Source organism: Melanaphis sacchari, unplaced genomic scaffold (genome assembly GCF_002803265.2).
Source record: "Melanaphis sacchari strain LSU unplaced genomic scaffold, SCAv2.0 Contig1_pilon_pilon, whole genome shotgun sequence".
NCBI lineage: Eukaryota > Metazoa > Arthropoda > Insecta > Hemiptera > Aphididae > Melanaphis > Melanaphis sacchari.
In genome coordinates, this window is record NW_020270976.1 from 7,285,509 (window position 1) to 7,307,148 (window position 21,640).

The following is a 21,640-nucleotide window of genomic DNA, read 5'->3' on the forward strand; positions in this document are numbered from 1 at the left end:
AGTATACACTACACTACTACAGGTTAATGAAAGTATTATTTTATAAATATAATATTTTATATTGATTATTACTACTACTAGTATGTGTTACTTATTTATGGGTTTGTTTAGAATTTAGTAGGAGATTATATTAATCTTGGAAACTATTTTCATATTATTTTTTGTGGTACCTATATTTCAGTAATATAATTTATTTTAATTTTTAATAAATATAATTTAAATATTATTAATTAAAAATTAAATATTTCATTTCAACTGGAAATACAAAATATTAGGAATACATGATTCAAGTAAAAAATATTAAAGTTTAAAAAAGAGAAGTAATTTATCTTACAATCTATTTATGATTAATTTAATGAAAGAGTTAAGTGAGTTGCAATTGCGTTTACCCTCAAAATAATACTTGTTGCTGAGGATATTTCTAAGGATCTACCTACCTATACAGGGTGACTTATTTAATTGAAAATATAAAAAAACAACCCTGATAACATAATATGAAGAACCAAGTTGTTAAATACCTTTAAAAAACATTTCCGATTATGCAATAATCAAAAAAATCTTTCAGGTGTTTATGGCCCATTGGTGAGTGTGTATTACGAAGTTCTAACTCCCCTTAGAAAAATAATATTTACTTGTAAATTTAATAAATATTAACATGGCATTATTGCCTAATGACTTAATAAATATCATTAAACAAAAAAATGTGCAGTTTTTATGATATATTTTATATTATTGGTATCAAATAATACATTTTATTATACTTTATTTTATTATTTTCAATTTTTTTCTGTGCTTATTAAAATGTATTTAATTTAATTGTAATAAACCTATTCACATTTTAATAATACAAATAATAGCATATAATTGTAGCACGTGTTTTATATTTAAATGTTAGAATAGCATTACACTTTTAATTAGTTGAAATTTAAATTTTTTTTAATTTAGCGCCAGTGACGAAGCCAAAGGTGGACTGAAGCAAACCATGGTCCCCCTTGAAAACGTCCTGCCCATTTGTTAGTCCACCTTGGAATTTTAATTTAAATTTTCGAATGTTATTTCGTAAATAATTGTAAAAGGATATATGTAATGCTTAAGTCTAGTTATTATACGTACACAGTCGCACAGGTCAAAGATTGTTTACGTTTTGTATATTGAGTGTCGTTGGCGAAAATGCTTTAGATGTAAATATTATCATGATATAAATCTAATTTTAGGCCATTCTAAAAAATAATATAACTATATGTCCATGTTTATAGGCACAAATGTAGCATCTATATAGATAACAAATTCTATGATCATCTATGTTTAGCTATGTTCATAGGTACGTTTTTTATACGATGATTTCATTTTTAACTGAGTCAGGTATTTCCATTTTTAAACTGCACTATTTTATATACCTACGTAAAACTCGATAAAAAATTGAGATATCGTAAAAACCTAAGGTATGAACATGGATAACGTTAATCTTACCATTATGTTCATAATAGGTCGATTCATTCTAATATTAAAGTCAACAAAGTTAAACGCGAATTGCTGACCGTAGATTTGGTGTGTTACACACTCTTGTATGACGGGGTCAACAAATCCGGTTGTAATGCTCCATTAAAAGATTAAATTCCGGATTAAATAAATAATTTTTTATTGCAGAGATACTATATTCATATTATAAAGACATAGAGTTCAGGGTTAGGAGTGGTTCAGACTGCGGACAACAATATTGGTCCCCTAACTCACCATTTGAGTTTTTATCTTATGACTGTGCCTGCTCTAATATGTATTGGTCTCCTTTTGGCCCGCCCACGTAAAAAGACATGTCGTGCTACTATATTTTGCCCCCCTTTTTTTAAATGTTACTTGTGAGTTGTGGGCGCCCATGACTACCAAAAGCAGGCATACCTATCAATGTGAAATTTTAAGCTTTACAAATAAATGGGGCTGTAATGATGGACGATGGTAATTACTAATTAGTAGCAATATGGTTACTGGTAAGTCACAAACAGATAAATCATAATATGTATAGACAAAAATTGAACGACAATTTTTCATAGATAATATAAAATATTATTATCTATACGATTTTTCAAATGCTAATTATCTATTGTATATAAAATTAATTATGCCGCTAGAATTTTGGATATATTTTAAACATTGAAATTAATAATATTAAGAGGACTATTAGGGGGTTATATTATTGACCAATCTTTTTATAGTTATGTGTAATCTATTACATTTGGCCAACCAAGAAAAATTTTAAAAAGAAACTTTTAAGACTCTTGAATCTTGATTCAAAAGTATTAAGTAGGTACCTAATGAAGAAATTATTGATATTGAAATATAAATATAAAATTGGTCAAACTTTAAATACAGATTTTTAACCAAACGGTCGTTTTATGTCAATTATATTCTCATAATTTGAAATACGAAATCTCAATAAATGTTTATTTTCTAATTTGAAGAGTAAGTAGTAAGTACCTAAAATAAAAATTGGCTGATTTAATGATACGGTAACTTCTGTATATTTGCGAATGTGCATAGGTAAAGTATTATTAATTATTACACGGTGTAGGTGTTACATTTTCACCACTTATTAAAGGTAATAACTATTTATGTAATATAATAGGAATTCGTTGAAAATTATAATTCACATTATTGAATATTATAATATATTTTAGAACTTAGATAAACTGTATGAATAGCGCAAGAAAATCAAAACAATAGCTATAAATTATATAGACAACATAATATTCGAAAAAACTCTAAAACGAGGACTTGATGCATATTTTATTGTTGAATGTTGATGTTCACTGAGTAATAAAATTATTATTATTATACATTACTATTAAAATTTATATTTTGAATATAGGCGTGCCCAAATTTTTTTCGTAGGGGATGCCAGTAGGTATATTTTAAAATAAATGAACTCCATTCATAAATATATATTATATCATAATTTATTTTTACACAATAAAATTGCAGTAAAGTTCACAAATCAATAGTAGAAAATAGTAAAAATATAATTTTAACTTTAATATTTTTTAATTATAAAACAAATTCAAATTTTGAATTTTAGTATAATAATTAATATGAATTTAATTAGGATAATATTTTATTCTAGTTCTAATGTACGGTCAAAAGGGTATACTTTTTTTAACTCATCAATAACATCTCTATAATTTATCTGTGATGCTAGACGTTAGTTCTTGCTCTATAAATATCACCATATTATTGTATCCAATCTGTCTCGCTTTAAGCGGTTTTTTTATTTTGTTTTCATAAAATTTAGTACGGAATAAGCTCTTTTACAAAAGCAATTTGTGCCAGGAATGTAATAACAACTTTCAACGCTTTGTACCTATACATTTTCAAAATTTTTACTTAATGATAATTTTTCTAACCACTGATGAATTGCTGGATTGTTTTGTTTGATAGGCTTGCAACAAAATCGGATTAAGAACGTAAAAGTCTTAGTTCACTTTTTAATTTATCACTATTATGTATAGGCATATTTTTTTGAAAGGTAATTCGTTATAAAATTATTCACCTTTTAGTCCAATTAAATGAACAATTGTATTAATAATATTTAATCCTTCAAAACCATTTTAAAAATCATTTTAATCGTCTAATACAGTGAAGAAAAGATGACACTTAATTGCACCTTTTTTATCCTTTACGGTATATGTTGTGTTTTCATTAGATCAATTTTTGTAGAAATCTTCCTACTTTACACGTTTAGTTTCTCAATATCAAATTCATTACAAACTGCATACCTACAAAGAATATTATCAGACTTCTCTATGATTAATGGTTATCTGCTACTTTGAAAGTTAACGTGAATAGTTACGTGAGTGGCATCGATGTTATATCCCTATTCCCAATTGGCATTACCATTAAAATGTACTTGGTGAAAATCATGGTTTAAACTTTTTAAGTAGGTTATATCTATAGTCGTGATGAAAAGTTTAAAAAATAGTGTAAGCTCAATTGATGTCTATTTATAACAAGGTTTATAAAATATCTTTATAAAGAATAATGAACAAAAAAATTTCTTCGTAGACCGCAAGGGGTGCCATGGTATATACCTGGCGGTCGGCACCCTCCATGGGCACGTCTATGATGATGAATATAATTTATTGATTAACTATAAGTCGTTCGCTGTTAGTTGACTGCTTAACTGAATCAGTTCGTAAAGTGTTCTAGGATAATATTTTAAAAGCGCTTTTGGTAGATTAATCGTCAAATCAATAAATTGTATGATTTTTATAAATATAAAAATTTACTTAAATCAAACTTTCTTAATTCCTGGTTTATGACAATAAACATCGATTTTTTTTCAAATTTTCCCTCTAGATATATGGGGGTAATTCGTAACATCCTCCACAGTCCATACGCTGTCTACTCCAAAGAAACGTCACTGGAAGAAAATTGCAGTGCAGCCACACAATGAGCGTTTTCCGACGATTTTAGGTTATGTACAGATCTCCGAATTTGACTATACTGTTAAAAGTTCTTTTTATTATTTTCGTTTTGTAGTTTGTACAGAGCTCTGAGTTATTCGTATTTTCTTGTTATTACTTGTATTTTTTTGATATTTTCCACCAGAAATTCCCCGTAAACTCAGTGTTCATCACTGAATCGTTGTCATCAATTATCACTAGAACAGCCTGACACAATTCCGAACATTTCCGGTATGTTACCATGAAACGTTTACATTTAAAATCTCTATAAGAGGGTGTCGTCCGTGCGGTACGCGCGGAAGTCACATTCGAACTTTGCAATCTAGTATTGAATTGCGATATTTACATTTTTTTTTGTTTACAACACCCCCAGGTTTATTTCCACAACGATGGCGGACAGTGCCAGCGAGAGTGATTCATCGTCCATCGACGGTGGACCTATCATGATGCCTCCATCGCCGATCACAAGGGAACAGATGCAAAAGCGAATCGATTCCCTACAGCAGCAAAATCGTGTACTCAAAGTAGAATTAGAAACCTACAAGTTAAAAATGAAAGCGATGGATGAAGAATGCAAACGACTGCGTGAGACATCAGTTTATATTGTGAGTACTATTTTTTTTATCTAAGAGCTAAATAATTAATGTTTGAATTAAGTAGGTATATGTCTGATTTGCCATTTTTAGTTATTTTAATTTGTTAGTCATGAAAATATCCGTTAAGTTAAATTCTTTATTTTACATCTACTCAGGTTTTTAATTATTGATTCAATTATGTATTTATTGTTGGAAATATAATTGAAATTAAGTACAAATCTCAAACCACTTTATGTCTATTAAAGCAATATTGAAAATCAATTTCTAAAATTCACTTTCATTTATTGAATTATGAATAAAAAATGGAAGTAGGTATCTATCAATTTCTGTTGTATTTTGAGATTTAAATATTTGTTTATTTTCATGTTATCTATAATTCATTCATAGACTTGTTTTAATAATCATCTGTTAATTGTATTAAGGATTATAACTAATAGTTTAAAACTTATTTAAAGTACTAGCTGACTCAGCAAATATTGTTTTGAGAGTAGTTCAGTTTTGTTATCAGTACTCTATGTGTATGCCAAATTTTAGCAAATACAAAATGTATATCATCACGAGTTCATACATAAAAATTCCATTGATTAAATCACTCAATTTCTCCCAAATTTTTAAATTTTTTGTACAATTTTTCTTTCTGTAAACACTTAATTTTAATTAATATGAGCGTTAAAAAAAAAAATGAGCTCAATTGGTCATTCATTTGCAAGATACATACTTGATATGCTTAGATACTTAGATAGTGCTAAATTCATACATTTTTATTAGTAATTAATAATATTCTCACACTGTTTCAACAATCTTAATGCATATTAAATATTTTGTTGGACAATAATCTTAAATTTTTAAGAAAATAATATTCGGGTATCATCTGAATGGATTTTTTATACCTACTGTTATTTTATTTAATTAAAATAAAGACATGATATTATATCTTTTAACTTAATAATTTTATTAAATAATAATTAAATTAATTGAGTACTTATGGTGTGATATAGAATATGAATTATATTATTACATGATAAATAGCTTAATAGCTTGTATATTTAAAATCAAGAAATTATTTTCTATTTTTTACAGCAAGTTAGAGCAGAACAAGAAGAAGAATTTATTAGTAATACCCTTCTAAAAAAAATTCAAGCTTTAAAAAAAGAAAAGGAAACATTAGCCCATCATTACGAACAAGAAGAAGAATGTTTGACAAATGATCTGTCACGAAAATTAACTCAGGTTAGTTTGGCCAATGAAACTAGATTATTTCTAGTAAATTTCTAGTAATAATACATTCTTTAAATTGGTTACAGTTACGACAAGAAAAATGTAAATTAGAACAGACTCTAGAACAGGAACAAGAATGTTTAGTTAATCGACTTATGCGTAAAATTGAAAAACTAGAAGCAGAAACTCTTACAAAGCAAACAACTTTAGAGCAATTACGGCGTGAAAAGGTTGATTTAGAAAATACATTGGAACAAGAACAAGAAGCTTTGGTAAATAAACTATGGAAACGTATGGATAAATTAGAAGCAGAAAAAAGGTAAAATATTTATTTAAATTAAAATAAATTATACTTTTTGAATAATCTAAACTTAAATTTTGATTAGACAATTACAAATAAAGTTGGATCAGCCTGTTTCTGATCCAGTACTACCTAGAGATCAAGTAGGACCCAACAAAGGTGAAATGGCTACAAATATAAGTGCACATTTACAACATTTACGTGGAGAAGTTACCAGATTACGACACCAACTTGATTCTTCTAAAAAAGAAAGCAAGTACATATAAATAGATGTTATTCTGTTCTTAACATCCAACGTTTGGATTTTAAGATATTATGATAATCCATTGATTGTTTTGACACTATTAGTTGTCCTTAGGGGGGTTATTATACACTATTTGGTGTCAGATATTTATTTAAAATAAATTATTTGGTATTTGATCATTAATTAATGTGATTAATAGATATTTTAAAATATGTATTTACACATAATTTGGAAGTATGATCATATGAGAGCAGTCTATTAGATTTTATTATTTTATATATACACTGAAGAAACTAGAGTCCACATCAAACATACTAGTTAATAGTGATCTTGCCCCTTAGATGTCACTATACAACAAAAGATTATATTTTAAGTAATTTTCACACACAAAAAGGGCATGTATTTTTAAAATAAGTTGTGATTATAACGACTCAGATTTTGAGATCTCGAAAGATAATGATGATGATAGCTGGGAAGAATTTTTAAATGTTAAAATTTGTAGTTTGCACATAGATAGATATGAAAACTATTTTTTTAATAACATATTTTCATATCAAAAACTTTGAAAACTTTAATTTCCAACCATCATCATATTATGTTGACAATGCATGTTTTTAATTTTTTTGTGATTGTCAATACTGATAGTATTCATTGTGTTATATGATAAAGAAAATGTGATGTTACTTAGCTGTTTTAAATAGTGGATTAAATAAATTTGTGGTACCAAGTGTTTAACGTCTTGGGGTAGTCACCAACCATCAGTACGTTTGACGCGGATTCTATTAAAAGTCATTCATAATTAATTTATTAATGATCGAAAAATAACTAGAAATAACTTGTTTGATGTTGTTTGTATGATGTGAATTAATTTTTTTCTATTAATATTGTTACTTATATTTTAATAAAAATGGTATACTCTTTAGATTCTAAAAAGATGGAAAAAATGGCAAAAGAAGAGCGACAAGTACGTGAAGACAATTTACGATTACAAAGAAAATTACAACTTGAAGTTGAAAGACGTACAGCTCTATGCCGTCACTTATCAGAATCTGAGAGTAGTTTAGAAATGGAAGAAGAACGTCAATATAATGAAATGGCTTCCAATCGATGCCGAACGTCATCGAGTCCACTTCCATTTCCTCCATCTCCTAGCCAATCTAGGCCTCTTAGTCCTGGATCCACTGCTGGAACACCAGGTAATAAATCTTTTATACATTAAATAAATAATTAAAAACAATAAATTAAAAATTTGTCTTAATATTTATGTAATAAGTGAATGCCTACTGTTTATGTTACTGGGTTCTGATGTATGCTCAAATGTTGTTACTTGTTTTGTATTGTACGATAGATACGACTGAAGCGGGTAGTGTATCTACATCACCGGAACAGAAAAAAAGGAAGTGCGGTGGTGGAGGTGTAGACGATAAGTGTTTTGTCCATCCGTGAGTTGTGTAAGTAGAGGGCAGATAGCTTTTTGATTAAAAACAAAACCAATAGTGCAGAGACTGTTTATAATGAGATAATAATATTTACATATTACATACATTTCAATAGGCATTTACTTAATACTATTAGTACTCAATTAAAATGTGTCAAAGCTATTCTCAATGTTAATTTTGTATATACATTTTAATAATTTTATTTTATTTATACAAAGTAAATTATATACAATTGTATTATATTATTTTAGGAGTGTTTCGTGGCGAAATTGGTGTATTGGGCTATGCCAACATGAATCGATGTTATATTTGTGGCCAAGCTGTACCATCGAATCTCGTCATAGGAGCACCATCAACTCCTTTATGTCCTACTACTCAAGTGGTAAGTCAATACAGTTATGTTTTTTCATTGAGTTATAAAATTAAAAATATATTTATTACTTATTTCATTGTATGCAGATAAATCAATCTCGAACTTTATCGTTGGGGCGTCCAGTCAGTGAACGTTTTGTTAAGCCAATTGTGCCACTATCATCTAATATAGTTAATAGTGGTAGTATACCAACCAGTTCACAAATCCCTTTGCCCAGTTCAACGTCACCATCATCATTACCTGCAACACTGATGGATTCAGCCAAATACTAATTTAATCTTATTTATGTACATACATTACAAGCATATATTATATTATCTATGTATGTATAATTTTACTTTTATTACTTTAATAAGTTGTAAAATTTAATATGTAATACATTTTCATAAAATAATATCAGTTAAATAATAACATTAAGTTTGTAATTTACACATGAAGTCATTTCAAATTAAAAAAAAATCAACTAACAATTAAATAGTAATGGATAGATCCCTAACAATAAGTTGCCTATTGTGCATACTATGCCATTGTATTTTATTTATTATTATTATTAATTTATTATTTATGAGAGTTTATTATCATATTTAACTATAGTTTTTGGTTGGGTAACACTTGGTAAAAAAATAGTAAACCTAGTTAAATGTGATTTGCCTTTTATTGTACCTAAGCAAATGTTTTGTGTAAAGCAATAGTTGATTTTTTTCTTCATTTGTAAACTATGTAAAAGTTATTTTTGATGTATGATTAATATTTGGTAAAAGTAAATTATTACCTATTTATATTAATATTTGTTAAATACTGTGTTGTCCATTTTCTTTTTTGAGTTTTGGAAACAAAATTTTTTTTTTTTTAATCACATTATTGTTTGTAAGGAACATGTTTATAATAATTACTAAGTCCTATAATTCAATAATTGTATAAGTATATATCTAATGACTAATTCTTCAATTAATGATAATTTATAAATATCTTAATTGTCTCTTTTCTATATTGCCTGTTTATATTACAATTACCAATATTATTCACCTGTAAGTAATATAAATTAATAGTATTAACTATGAAGTCAATTGACTATGTGTCTATAAGCTATTTAAATTATATTTTTATTACTTGACACAACTTTAATTTGTGTGGTAACCAATTATTTTTGGTATTTCATGTTTCAGTTTCTATACAAGCATTGGCAGTTATAAAAAATATTTAATGAATATAAAACTAATATCATTTAATTTTGACATTTGAGAATCTGAAAATATGTTAAATATTTAATTTGATGTATAAAAAACAATATCATTGAATATTAAAGTTGCGGGAGTATGATTACTTGAGTTTAAATAAATTATTTTGTAGTTATTACTACAAATCTTGTCTACGTGTCATAAAGTAGATTCTCATAAAAATCAATTGTATTTTTCATTATAAGTTGTTATACTATAGGTAAAACACATACATCATATTATGCATATCAATTACTCATGTATCGAATAGTATGTTATCTGATTGTTATTTAACGTTAATGAATTACTAAGTATAGATTTGTATTTTTACTCAACATTTTTTTTAATAATTAATATCTGAGGAATTAAATAAATTTAATTCTTTCTCTTTATACACAAAAAAACATGATAATAATTAGGGTTCAGATTTAAAGGTAATATATTTAATAAAAAGCATTTAATTTACAAAAAAAAAAGCAGTAATTACAAAGTAAATCATAAAATTAAATAGTTTGTGTTTTGTATATTTTAACTAGTTTGTATTAAAAAGAAAATTAAAGACTAATAAACAATTTTGATTCTAGTATCAATACATTACGAATATATTTCAATCTATAGATACATTGTAAATTTTTATAAACATTAAATTAATTGACAATACCAAATATTCGATGAAGTATTTAGTGACATCGACTAATATTGCAGATAATAAAACCCATTGAAAATAATTGACAAACAACAATGCACAGTTTTTAGAAGATCTTATTGATTTGTACTGTTAAGACATGTTGTGTATAAAACTATCAAATCCATTGAAAATTAAACACAAAAAAAAATTTATCAATTATCTTAAATATTAAATGACACACATTTTTATATAAAAATTATTTTTTCTTTTATTAATTAAAAAAAGGCTATTGCCTTCAAATCCGAATCCTAATAATAATACATATTATCTATGTAAAACTGTAAAAGAGAACATTTTTTACTTTTATTGAATTTAACTTATGAGTAGGTTATTCCATTTTTATATTATTAGTTTCTTGATATAAAGTTGAAAGAGACTTTTATAATGTGTATTTTTAAAGAGTATTTTATTTCAAAAGACTTTAAATGATTTTATGAGGCCTTAAAATGTTTGATTTTGTAGTGTAAACACAACTACTGCATTGATTCTAGTAATCTGTTGAATTAAATATAGTTACAGTTAATGGATTCATAAAGAGTCAATGGATAAAATGGCTAGGACATGTTATGCGGTGTAACACAGATGTATTAACCAAGGTAGCATTAAATTGGAAGCCGGAAGGAATAAGACCACGGGGTCGTACTCGGAAAAGATGGATGGATGTCGTGGAAAAAGATTTGGAAGACCTTGGAGCACAGAATTGGAGGGAAATAGTACAGGATCAAGATAAGTGGGATGATTTAGTGATGGCGGCAAAAACTCTTGGAGAGTTATGAAGGCCAGAAGAAGAAGAATCTGTTGTTTTATTGTAAAATAATATTAAAAACCAAAAATATCTTAAGACTTTAATATTTCTGACTACCAATCAAAGAAAGCTTGGAGGTAGAAGTTGGAACTGCAATTTCTGAGTATGTAGGAGAAATAGGTAAGAAAATAAAAATGAAAAACAAATATTTCACAATCAATAATGGTTTATAAAATTCGATTTTAATAAATAATAATTTGTTTATGTATAAATAATATAGGGTCAATTAATTAAAAACAAATAATGCCCTAATATCATAAAAAATATAAAAATATGAGTATAAATTAAAGTAATCTTTAATTTATAAAAGTTTTGTAAATAAAATAAAATTGCTTATGAGATGAAATATCCATCGTCTTTAGTATATTTTACACTGTCAAATGCTTTGGTGGTTGCTGTACAGAATTTTTTTAGAACTGAGTCTCTTAGGCCACAGTCACTAAGGTTTTGTTGACCAAATAAATGTATAGCTTTGTCTTCGGATTTTTGACTATTACAAAATTCTAATATAAATGAAAAAATAATATTATTTTCCAGTATATAGTTTTGAATTTATTAGTAATTTATACCTTTTTTTGATTCTGAAGCTAACGTAAAAGGTTTAGTGCTCTCTAAGTTGGCAAATGTAGCAGTAAATTTCTTTAAAGAACTTGATAATAAATCACAAAAATTGTAGACTGTATCTGGCAGAACAGGTCCTTTTACTTCTATCGAGTTGTAGCTTTGACCATCCACTTTTACTGTACTCTGTCTTACCTAAAATATTTATTAAAAATTGTATTTGCTTACATTTACATACATACATATATATATATACAATTTGAAGTGATATTTATTTAAAAATGAATCATATTATTATAAATAGAATCCTTACTTTGAGTGATGTTAAAGTAGCTCCAGTAAAGGCTACTGGTGCTAGAAGTGTAGGCGGTATACCCGCATGAGGTCCTGTATTTGATACCGTTGAACGACAATTTATTAACCAATTAAACAGGGCTTGTGCTTCAACACCAGTCACAACCACTAAAGACTCTTTAGTATTATCAATTTTTCGTTGACGACTTGACATTAGTTCATTCTAGAAATAAATTTTGAAATATATTTACAAATTCTATACTATTAATAAAGTCCTGTAAAAGTACCTGTGAACTTTGCAAGCGTTTAATTTCAGATTTTTCAGCACCCATTGTTTCCAACCAACGTTCAGGTTCTTCATCTTCTCCAATTTTGGTGTCTTCTAATGTTTTTTTAGTAAAGAGTTCACTGCTATGTTCGTTCTCTTCGAGTAATGGCATTGTGAACTCTATATCTGTTAAATGATTATACAATAAGTATGATGAATACTCGGTAACAATCATGATATATTATAATACAATAATATACTATGGTAAGAATACAGAATTAATATATATACCTTCACGTTTCAGAATATCTCGAAGTCCTTGAGTTGTTGGATATATCATTGCATTTAGCTCTTCATAACCACCAATGCTCGATGCTCGAAAAGTACATGTAAAGGCATTAGCCAGAACATAGAAGTATGGACATTGGTTAGCTCGGACAAGCTAGTGAAAATTATTATTAATATAAATACAAAATAAAGAATTGAGTATTTCATTGTCTTAAATGCATATACTTAATTTATATTTTATTCAATTAATTTTGTTTAATATAATCTAATATTATCTTTAAAGTAATGATTCATTTTTTTCCTATTAATTATAGCTATACATACTATAGATAGTATTTATAGCAGTGTTACTAACTTGATCAGCTCTAACACTGAATTCACTAAATTTAAGTGAATATCAGGAAAAAATTAATGAAATTTTACAGTAGTCAAGCTAAGTTTGATGAGTAATTATAATGTTGACTAGTATATTTAAATTTATATATGCATTAATAATTTGTTAAATTTTAAAATATTACCTGAAATAAAGATCGGAAGCTATCAATCCAGTGAGTAAAAAGAGACTCTCTAAAAAATGGATTTGCATTAATAGAGGGTACTGAACTGGCTGAATCCTTAATTGCAACACGAGGACCTCTGTGAATGAGATCCACCCAAGGTAAGGATGGATGTTGCCAAGCCATACAACATTGGTGGAATCGACTATTAGGACTAGTATCTAATGAGTTTTCAATATTTTCAGTGTCCAGACATCTTACAAACCTAAATGTTTAAAAATTAGGATTTTAATATAACGAACTATCAAAAATAGACTTGCCCAGTTGTAGCTGATGCTTCTTCACATGTTTTAATTTTTTGGCTCCATGGAAATGAGTTTGGAGATAAAAAACGTACTTTAGTTCTTAACGTCCAATCAATAGGTAATTGTGTTTCACCTTTTATCACTTCAATATCCTGAAATTATTAATGTGAGTGAGATACAGTTAACACTTAACATTCAATCTTATTCTATACATCTTCAACAACTGTCACTGGATTAACTTTACGAAGAACATCTACAAATGAGATGACACTCTCATCAAGAGCTGAGAACTGGGAATAGTTGGTTACAGATGGAATGGATTCACAGTCTCGTATCAGCTTAGATAGATTTGATGTACAAGCATTGTCATCGTCATACTCGACCCTAGCTCTTTTCAATGTCTCTCGTGCATCCACTTGTTTCTTGTTCTTGACAGGTGTTTTCCGTCTATGGAAAAATAATATAGTAAAGTGCACGATGGTAATATTATTATTATGGTTGTAATCCCAACCAAAACTTCTGTTCATCACAATAGATCTACTCTTACCTGAATGGATTTTTAGCTGGTGACCTCTGTGAAATTGCTGACTGACCAGTTGATACCTCTCCCGAGGAGGCTGTGTCCATGGATTTGACAAATCTGGCTTGCAGTGCACGTTTTTTCATCTTCATTCGGTGCATCTTCATCACGTCTTCTGGCCGTTTCCATTTTGGCGGCGTACATCCGTTGTCCAACTCTAACATTTGAAACGATGCTACAGACAAACGAGGCTGATAAGTATTACGGCAGAATACCGCACCAACGATGATTTTTAGTAAATGTATTTCTTCGTTTAAAAATTGCATAAAAATTTGAATGTGATGGCAGAATGCAATTGCAGCTGTTGCTGATCATTTTTATCTCGTTCTATTTACCGTTGACAGTTGTTATCAGTGAAACCCAATATAATAATATAATGTATAATATTATCTAGCATGTGTACTTATCAGTGCTTAGGCGTAACACAGCTGCGCATTTTTTACCTTTTTATATTAAAAAAAATACGTCACGTTTGCGCATTTTTTACCTTTTTATATTTGAAAAATACAACACGATTTCACACAAAATTAATTTAATTTTAAATTGTTCGCTTATATGATTATAGTTTAAAAAATTGTAGTTAAAAATCTGAACTAGATGTTTGGTTGAAACATTTTTTTGCACTTGGATTCTTACCTTAAGAAGATGTGGAAGATGCTTTTGCTTATTTAATCAAAAATTGCCTTACTGATAATTTTCAATTCACTGATTATAATATACTAAATAATTATAGGTACATCATCTGATGCCGCTTTTCGACTGATTTTATGGGCAACAAGGTAAAAAGCGCGTAATCATGTTGCGTGTTGACGTATTTGCTGTGAGAATAATATGATAATATTGTTAAGTAATAAAGCAAGTGATGATTGACGTGATGTTGCGTAGGCTTTTATCAATTCTGGATCTTTCCGACCAGACCTTTTTTTTTTTTTTAGTGCTTTTATTTGAAACATTACAGCACAAAAAACAGATCTTATTGTTTACCTATATTACAGTAGGATCATATTTTCAGAGATAGGTACACATACTGTGGCGCCGAACTAAATTATATTTGGATGAACAATAAAACCCAAAAAGTACCTACTCACTCAAGCAATTTAAGTAGAGCCATAAGGGACTTTGCCCTCACATCCTTTACTGATAAAACACAAGTACCTATACAATTTATTATCATTTATCATTAATAATAATTAAAAATAAGTTTGGAATTATGTTCATAGATGGACGCCGGTCTCGAGGAATTGAGAGCGACGTCTTACAAGTTGTCCTGACAATCTTCTTTCAGGAGGCTATTTGTCCGTATTTTCAAATCTATCCTTTATTAATCCCGTTTTTTATCTTACTGTTATATCGTAATTTATAACTTTCGAAATTGATTTTAGGAAAAAGTTGTTTATTTACGGTATTTTCGTATGACATTATTGAGTAGAATAATAAAAGAATCTATACTTTTCAATAGTATTTTTGGATTCTTGTTTTTACCATAATTATAATTTATAGCTGAATCACTTTATATAGGTAATACACTTTTACATATCAAATATAAATTAATAATACTCCATTGGGCAGCGAGAATTCGTTAATTACTTTAGATCATTGTCAAATATTTTAATACAAAAACATTTTAATATTACAAAATGTTTTTGAGATAAATAACGGATGCAAATAATTTATCTATAGCAGTGTTTTCCTCGTAACTCTGAATTTTCACGGAAATCACTTAAAAGTTCAGCGAATTTTAAATGCTTTTTTTCAAAACATCCAAGGAAATTATTTAAAAAAATTTAATTAATCAATAAGAAAAAGTTTTGTTGGTCGTGCGTATTTATAAAATATATTTTAATACTAAATAATAGTCAATTACAGTAAAAAAGTTGTACTATAAAAACCATGTTAGCACTTTTACCTTTTGCAATTACACTTTTATATGTCTATATGTGTGAAACCTGGTTCTCAGTTTATGTATCGATAAAAACTAAATATCGCAACAGAGTTACAGACTTAACGCCGAACCTTATAATATGAGAATTCAACTTTCATCAATAAAGCTCAATATCAAGTATATCATCTATAATAATAAAAAACAATTTCACTCAACTCATTAAAATTAAAATTTAAAAGTACCAAATAGTTTTTATACTTTACTAGTTATTTTAGGAACTTTTGGTTAATTCTGGAAATATTTTTTGAATTAAATTATTATTATCATTATATAAAATAATTGTCGTTTTTGTTGCAATAAACCTTACATAATTTTTTGTGTTATAACTATTGAAACAAAATAAGGATTCCACGATAAAAGTAGACATAAAAAAGGTTACAAAAATAAAATACATTGTAAAACGCTGATCCTCAGTAATATTGTATCTATAAACTATAACGTATAAATTATAATTTACCTGATAAAGTTCTGTTACAGCCGGTGGTGTGGTAAACTTGAGATTTTTCAGACACTATAGTCATGTATTATATTTCACCAACACTCATCTCACCCACCTAAATTATGATAAAGGCGTTTAATTTTTAACTACCTAATACCTATTGTAGTAAATGCTAGTTGATACTAAATTAATATTTGTTAACCATTACTAAACATCTAAAACATCCACAAAAAACTCAGAAGTGACCGCTTTTCGATTATCCCATCACCACGCTACCGCATTCTTCAGATAAGTAGATATAATTCAAAAATTATTTAAGTATAAAAAATTTAATTTATTAATACATAAACTATTAGTATAAATTAATCGAGAAATAAAGTGTTGATGGAAGGAAGTGAATCAATAGTTCAATAAGGTTGTTAAAGCTTAAGTACGTATACGTTTGATTAGGTACACTAAATATAATCTGGGACATCATAATTATTACTCATGAATTGTAAACTTACATACTATTAATGAATTCGAATTTTTACATTTTCAGAGAATAGAATGTTATGTACATCGTACATGTTGTATAACATGGGAATAACATTAAAATGTCATAACATATTATTATGAGTATATCCGTATAGGTATCATTAATATTACATAGGTACCTATATTATGCTTAATGCGTGTAGATAATATATATTTATATTTTATGGATTCTGAACGAAGAAAATGATGTACTAGATTTATAATGATGCGTTTTAAATTAAGTTTTTGTGAACAATTTTTATGGAAAAAAAAACTTAAGAATAAAGAGTTGTCAATAAAGTGTTTTTTTCGAATTTCTTAAATTTTCGAGCGTTAGTAATAAAATGAAAATAGTGTTGAATCGTTTTTCAAATTTGTTAATTGTCAACACATTTTTAATCATTTATCACGGTTTCTCACACATACTATGCACCTAGGTGTTTTAATTTATAGCCTTTTACAATCGTGTATACTATGCAATTTGATTTTATTATTTATGTTATTGTAAAAAAGTCACAATATTGTTTTCACTACCGTCTGCAGACAAAAATCAAATAAAACTAACTCCTCCACTGAATAACCAGTGTGACAGTATAATGTATATATATCGGTAGACAGCGGTAGAGGGGTTTAGCGTATTTAGAAGTAAAATAATATTGTCAGGTATATACAGCACTAGGATCTTTAAGTTTGTATAATAATAACATATATTTATTTTGCACGCTAGATATATCAGTTGGTCATCTATTATGCGTACGTGTCCGTAATAATTTGGATACATTCCATCATTTCGTTCTACTTGGACGAGAGTGAACGCGAATTACATAAAAAGAAAAACACATGTATGTATATACACACCAAACCAATAATACACTGGCACATAAAGTAGTATATTTTGTTGTAAAATGTAATTATTATTACGCCGTCTTTGGAATTGCGCGTCAAAACTCGTAATATATGTACGTATTGTACATATTATATTATTTTCCGGTGATGTCATTAATTATAATATAGTATGACAATTAAATTAACACTAATAATAGTCAAGCTAGCTACGTTATTATGTGTTAACTATATAGAAAACACATGTGATGATCTAATTACACTGCAGATTTACTATTTTTTTAAAACTAAGTTTTTATTTATTTAAGTTAAGTATAATATATATTAAATTTAAATTGATCACGCCGATCACGGTAATTGATAATTAGAAGTTTAATGTTTATTTTTCCAAATAATAATGAAATCTAATAAAAAAAAATATGTATCTAATATCTAATCATCAACAAAACATTTTACGTTTGAAAGTCAAAAATGAAATAACCAGTAGGTTTATAGTATAGGAAAATATTTCGATCTATGTATATATGTAGATTTTTTTTTTCATGAACACAACTTTGGTGTGGGGTCAGCCAATTGCGAATTACCCTACGTCGTATGTACAATATACAATACAAACATTATGTCCATAAAATAATGTGTATATTATGACGAGAGATTAGCTGGGTGTACCTTTATAGGCACATCTCATATCCGCACACACATGTCCGTTGAACAATTATTATTAGAGAAACGCTCAACGCGATTACGTTCGCGATTATCGTTATCGTTTATTTAAATCGACATGTAAGGTAGTCGGGAGGAAAAGTCTTCGACGATTTTCGAAATTAACGCACGTCTAATGCACGCGCGTGTGTGCATTATTTTTTTTATTATTATAAACATTATCTTTAACATTATCATTACCATTATTATTATATCATTAAAGTTTTAACTAAAACGGGTGGACATAACAAATATGTAACAATAATAATAATAATAATAATATAATAAACACCTACTCTTATTATTACGGCATTACCGTCTATATATGCACATCTATCAGGTATCTATGCACGTCTATATGCGAATAAATTAAATACACGCAAAATGAAGGAGGTAAGATATCTACAATAGTATGAGCTACACTACGCCAGTACGTATACTGCAGAGTTTGAATAACATATAATGCGTATTATAAATATTGCGTGTAGATATAATATAATATTATATTATATATAAATAAATAGAAACATATATTATTATATTACAGGTACGAATGCCGAAGAAAGTTTCTTCGCGATTCCCGTCGGCCATGCGTTTAAATAATATTGTTTGAATATTATACGCATCGTACCTATCTGTATATCATATTATGATTATTATTATTATTACCTATACGGTGCGTTTTGCATCCGTTAAACGCTTGCGTCGCATTTTGAGATAATTAAGTTTCGCGAATGAGCCGTTACGCGCAAACTGGTCTAAATGATGAAAATCCTCTATTTCTATCCAATAACCGGTTAATGATGGCTGTTAAAACTATTGACTGAACGAGTCAGTTAATTTACGACTGTTGCGGTAATGAAATCTGAAAAAAGTGTGATTTTTAGTAGGTAGGTACCTACCTAATTTGTTTGTAGAAAAAAGATTATAAAACCTCTTACAAACAATACTTTTACTGCGAACATCATATAATATAAATATATAATAAAACATAATTTATAACGTATAAAAATATAGGATTAAAATTAAAAATATATTATTTTTTACTTCGGACGACTTTCACGGTTTCACTGATGATAAGTGCGTGTGAAAAAAAATGTGAGTAAAATTACTGGAAACAATGTTATTACTTATTTGTCGAGTTATCGTGGACATACTTAATTAGTTGTAATTACCGCATTTATATCAAATTCATTAAGTGCGTTAAGTATGTTCAAGTTGTGATGGAGCGTGTTTTTTTTAAATCTGAATTTTATTACGAATTTTCTTAAAATCGTATCTCATCGCTTACATTACTCAGTATACTTTTTAATATGTATGAATAGAGTATTATATGTATACGTGTTCTATTATGTATGTAATTTTACCACAGGAATGCAATAAAATATGAATAAGATATAATCATTTTGATAACACTATTTACTTTTTACATCAATCCTAAGTATTTACATAAACTATATATTGTATATTATGTAATGTATGTATGCAGCTATTTGGCTGTGGTAGAATAACTTTGAAAGATTACGATAAAACTTTGTAAATTGGAGATATATATTTGTATTTTTACTCGGTCAATACCTACGACTATACATATTATGTATATTGTATGTATATTAATCAATTCAAATTACGAAATCTAATCTACCTCGTGTACATTAAATATTATAAACAGGATATATTAAAATATAGGTAAAGAAATATAGACAAACACTATGCAATACATATAAAATAATAGGAAAAAATTGTAAGTTTAATCTTTTATATAAATAGCTATTGATGTTATTTCTATAATGTTGTCCGGATGATTTAAGTTGAATTATATTGGAATTGGTTGATAAATTTAGATCTCAGATAAGTTATTAAAATATTAAATTTTATATTTTTTACCAAAATCCATCAATTATGTTCTTAAAAATAGAAAAATACCAATTATTGCACTCATAAATAAAAATTAAAAATATACAATGTTGATATTTCGAGTAAATATAGACATTACGAAATGAATTTGTAAATGCTACACAGGACAATCTAAAAAAAAAAAAATATATATATATATAACTATGTAAAATTGTAAGATTATAAATACAATTACCTAAACTTAATTTTACATGTTATAGCTTATATTATTTTATTATATTATAATTTATCACATTATTTTTATGAAATATTTATAAAACTTAATTAACACATAATATTAATACACGAGTTAGATATGTTTATGGCTTATATTTTTAAAAGAAGTTGAATCTTCAATTTAAAAAATATTTTCAAAAAATGTACATAACATATTTTATACCTATATAAGATATCATTGAATGTTAAGTTTTTTTTTTGAGTTGGAATGTATAAATATTAAACCGTAGAGCCAATAACCCCCTACAAGGGGTCTTTCTAAAACCAATAATATACATCTATATATTATTATACACAGATACACGCACAGAATAATATTGACAGGTTGACAAATAGATAATAATGTACGATTAATACATTTTTTAATTTGTTTACTGTAAATGTTTTATAGTTTAATACATATAATAATATATACGAGTACACGACAACGTCGCATAACATTATTGTACATGTTTATATGTATATGGATTCGTTTTATGCGCTTGCCCCTGTTAGCAAGCTTCGTGACCGATATTTGAGCGTTTTTCTATTCAACGTTTGACAATCAGAAGCAAATCAGAAGGAAGTTAAAATGCACATATTGAGTGCGGTAATAATAATAATTAGTTTACATAAGAAATGTTTCAAATCATTGCTTATCGCATATTTTAATCCGAAATTTTGTTTGTGAACTATAATACAATTATTTCCTCCGGGTACGATCATTAATTATATACCTATATATCTTATATTATGCGTGAAAATTATACTCTTATCAAATCTCGATTCACTTGACTGATTAACTAAACATTGAAAAAAAAAAATCTATATTCGTTAATGGTTCAATAGATTTATTTTATTGACTTTATAAAAGTTTCGACGTTTCATGCTACGTAAAATCGTACATAAATTCGGTATAATGTACAAATCGCACTGTTAACTTTGTGTAGATTTTATC

The 21,640-nt window shown here is 27.4% G+C and overlaps 2 protein-coding genes across 3 annotated transcripts; one reads left to right on the forward strand and one right to left on the reverse strand.

Moving 5' to 3' along the window:
- Positions 1-4,512: 4,512 nt before the first annotated feature.
- On the forward strand, positions 4,513-8,963 carry LOC112593115 (coiled-coil domain-containing protein 6). Of its 2 annotated transcripts, none has more exons than XM_025337400.1 (8): positions 4,513-4,685; positions 4,828-5,059; positions 6,131-6,280; positions 6,355-6,587; positions 6,655-6,821; positions 7,737-8,009; positions 8,504-8,634; positions 8,712-8,963. In XM_025337400.1, exons 2-8 carry the CDS (start codon positions 4,844-4,846, stop codon positions 8,895-8,897), a joined length of 1,356 nt encoding a protein of 451 aa, XP_025193185.1. In that variant the 5' UTR covers positions 4,513-4,685; positions 4,828-4,843; the 3' UTR covers positions 8,898-8,963. The 2 variants fall into 2 exon arrangements, with proteins under 2 accessions (XP_025193185.1, XP_025193186.1); XM_025337401.1 differs by lacking the exon at positions 8,712-8,963 and adding an exon at positions 8,162-8,264 and having other exon boundaries at positions 8,504-8,595.
- Positions 8,964-11,594: 2,631 nt separating this feature from the next.
- On the reverse strand, positions 11,595-14,468 carry LOC112593141 (protein downstream neighbor of son homolog). The gene is made up of 9 exons (XM_025337457.1): positions 14,096-14,468; positions 13,761-13,995; positions 13,564-13,700; positions 13,265-13,508; positions 12,750-12,900; positions 12,478-12,644; positions 12,210-12,413; positions 11,905-12,091; positions 11,595-11,838 (listed from the first exon to the last, which is right to left on the reverse strand). The coding sequence occupies exons 1-9, from the start codon at positions 14,392-14,394 to the stop codon at positions 11,669-11,671; spliced, it is 1,794 nt and encodes a 597-aa protein (XP_025193242.1). The 5' UTR covers positions 14,395-14,468; the 3' UTR covers positions 11,595-11,668.
- Between the last annotated feature and the right edge of the window lie 7,172 nt (positions 14,469-21,640).

Bases quoted from the DNA above. Each gene is read 5' to 3' on its own strand.
- LOC112593115 (XM_025337400.1), top strand. From the start codon at position 4,844: ATGGCGGACAGTGCCAGCGAGAGTGATTCATCGTCCATCGACGGTGGA. The intron at 5,060-6,130 runs GTGAGTACTATT...TATTTTTTACAG, and splicing joins GTGAGACATCAGTTTATATT to CAAGTTAGAGCAGAACAAGA. The intron at 8,010-8,503 runs GTAATAAATCTT...ATATTATTTTAG, and splicing joins ATCCACTGCTGGAACACCAG to GAGTGTTTCGTGGCGAAATT.
- LOC112593141 (XM_025337457.1), bottom strand. From the start codon at position 14,394: ATGCAATTTTTAAACGAAGAAATACATTTACTAAAAATCATCGTTGGT. The intron at 12,645-12,749 runs GTATATATATTA...ATCATTTAACAG, and splicing joins AGATATTCTGAAACGTGAAG to ATATAGAGTTCACAATGCCA. The intron at 11,839-11,904 runs GTATAAATTACT...CATTTATATTAG, and splicing joins AGCTTCAGAATCAAAAAAAG to AATTTTGTAATAGTCAAAAA.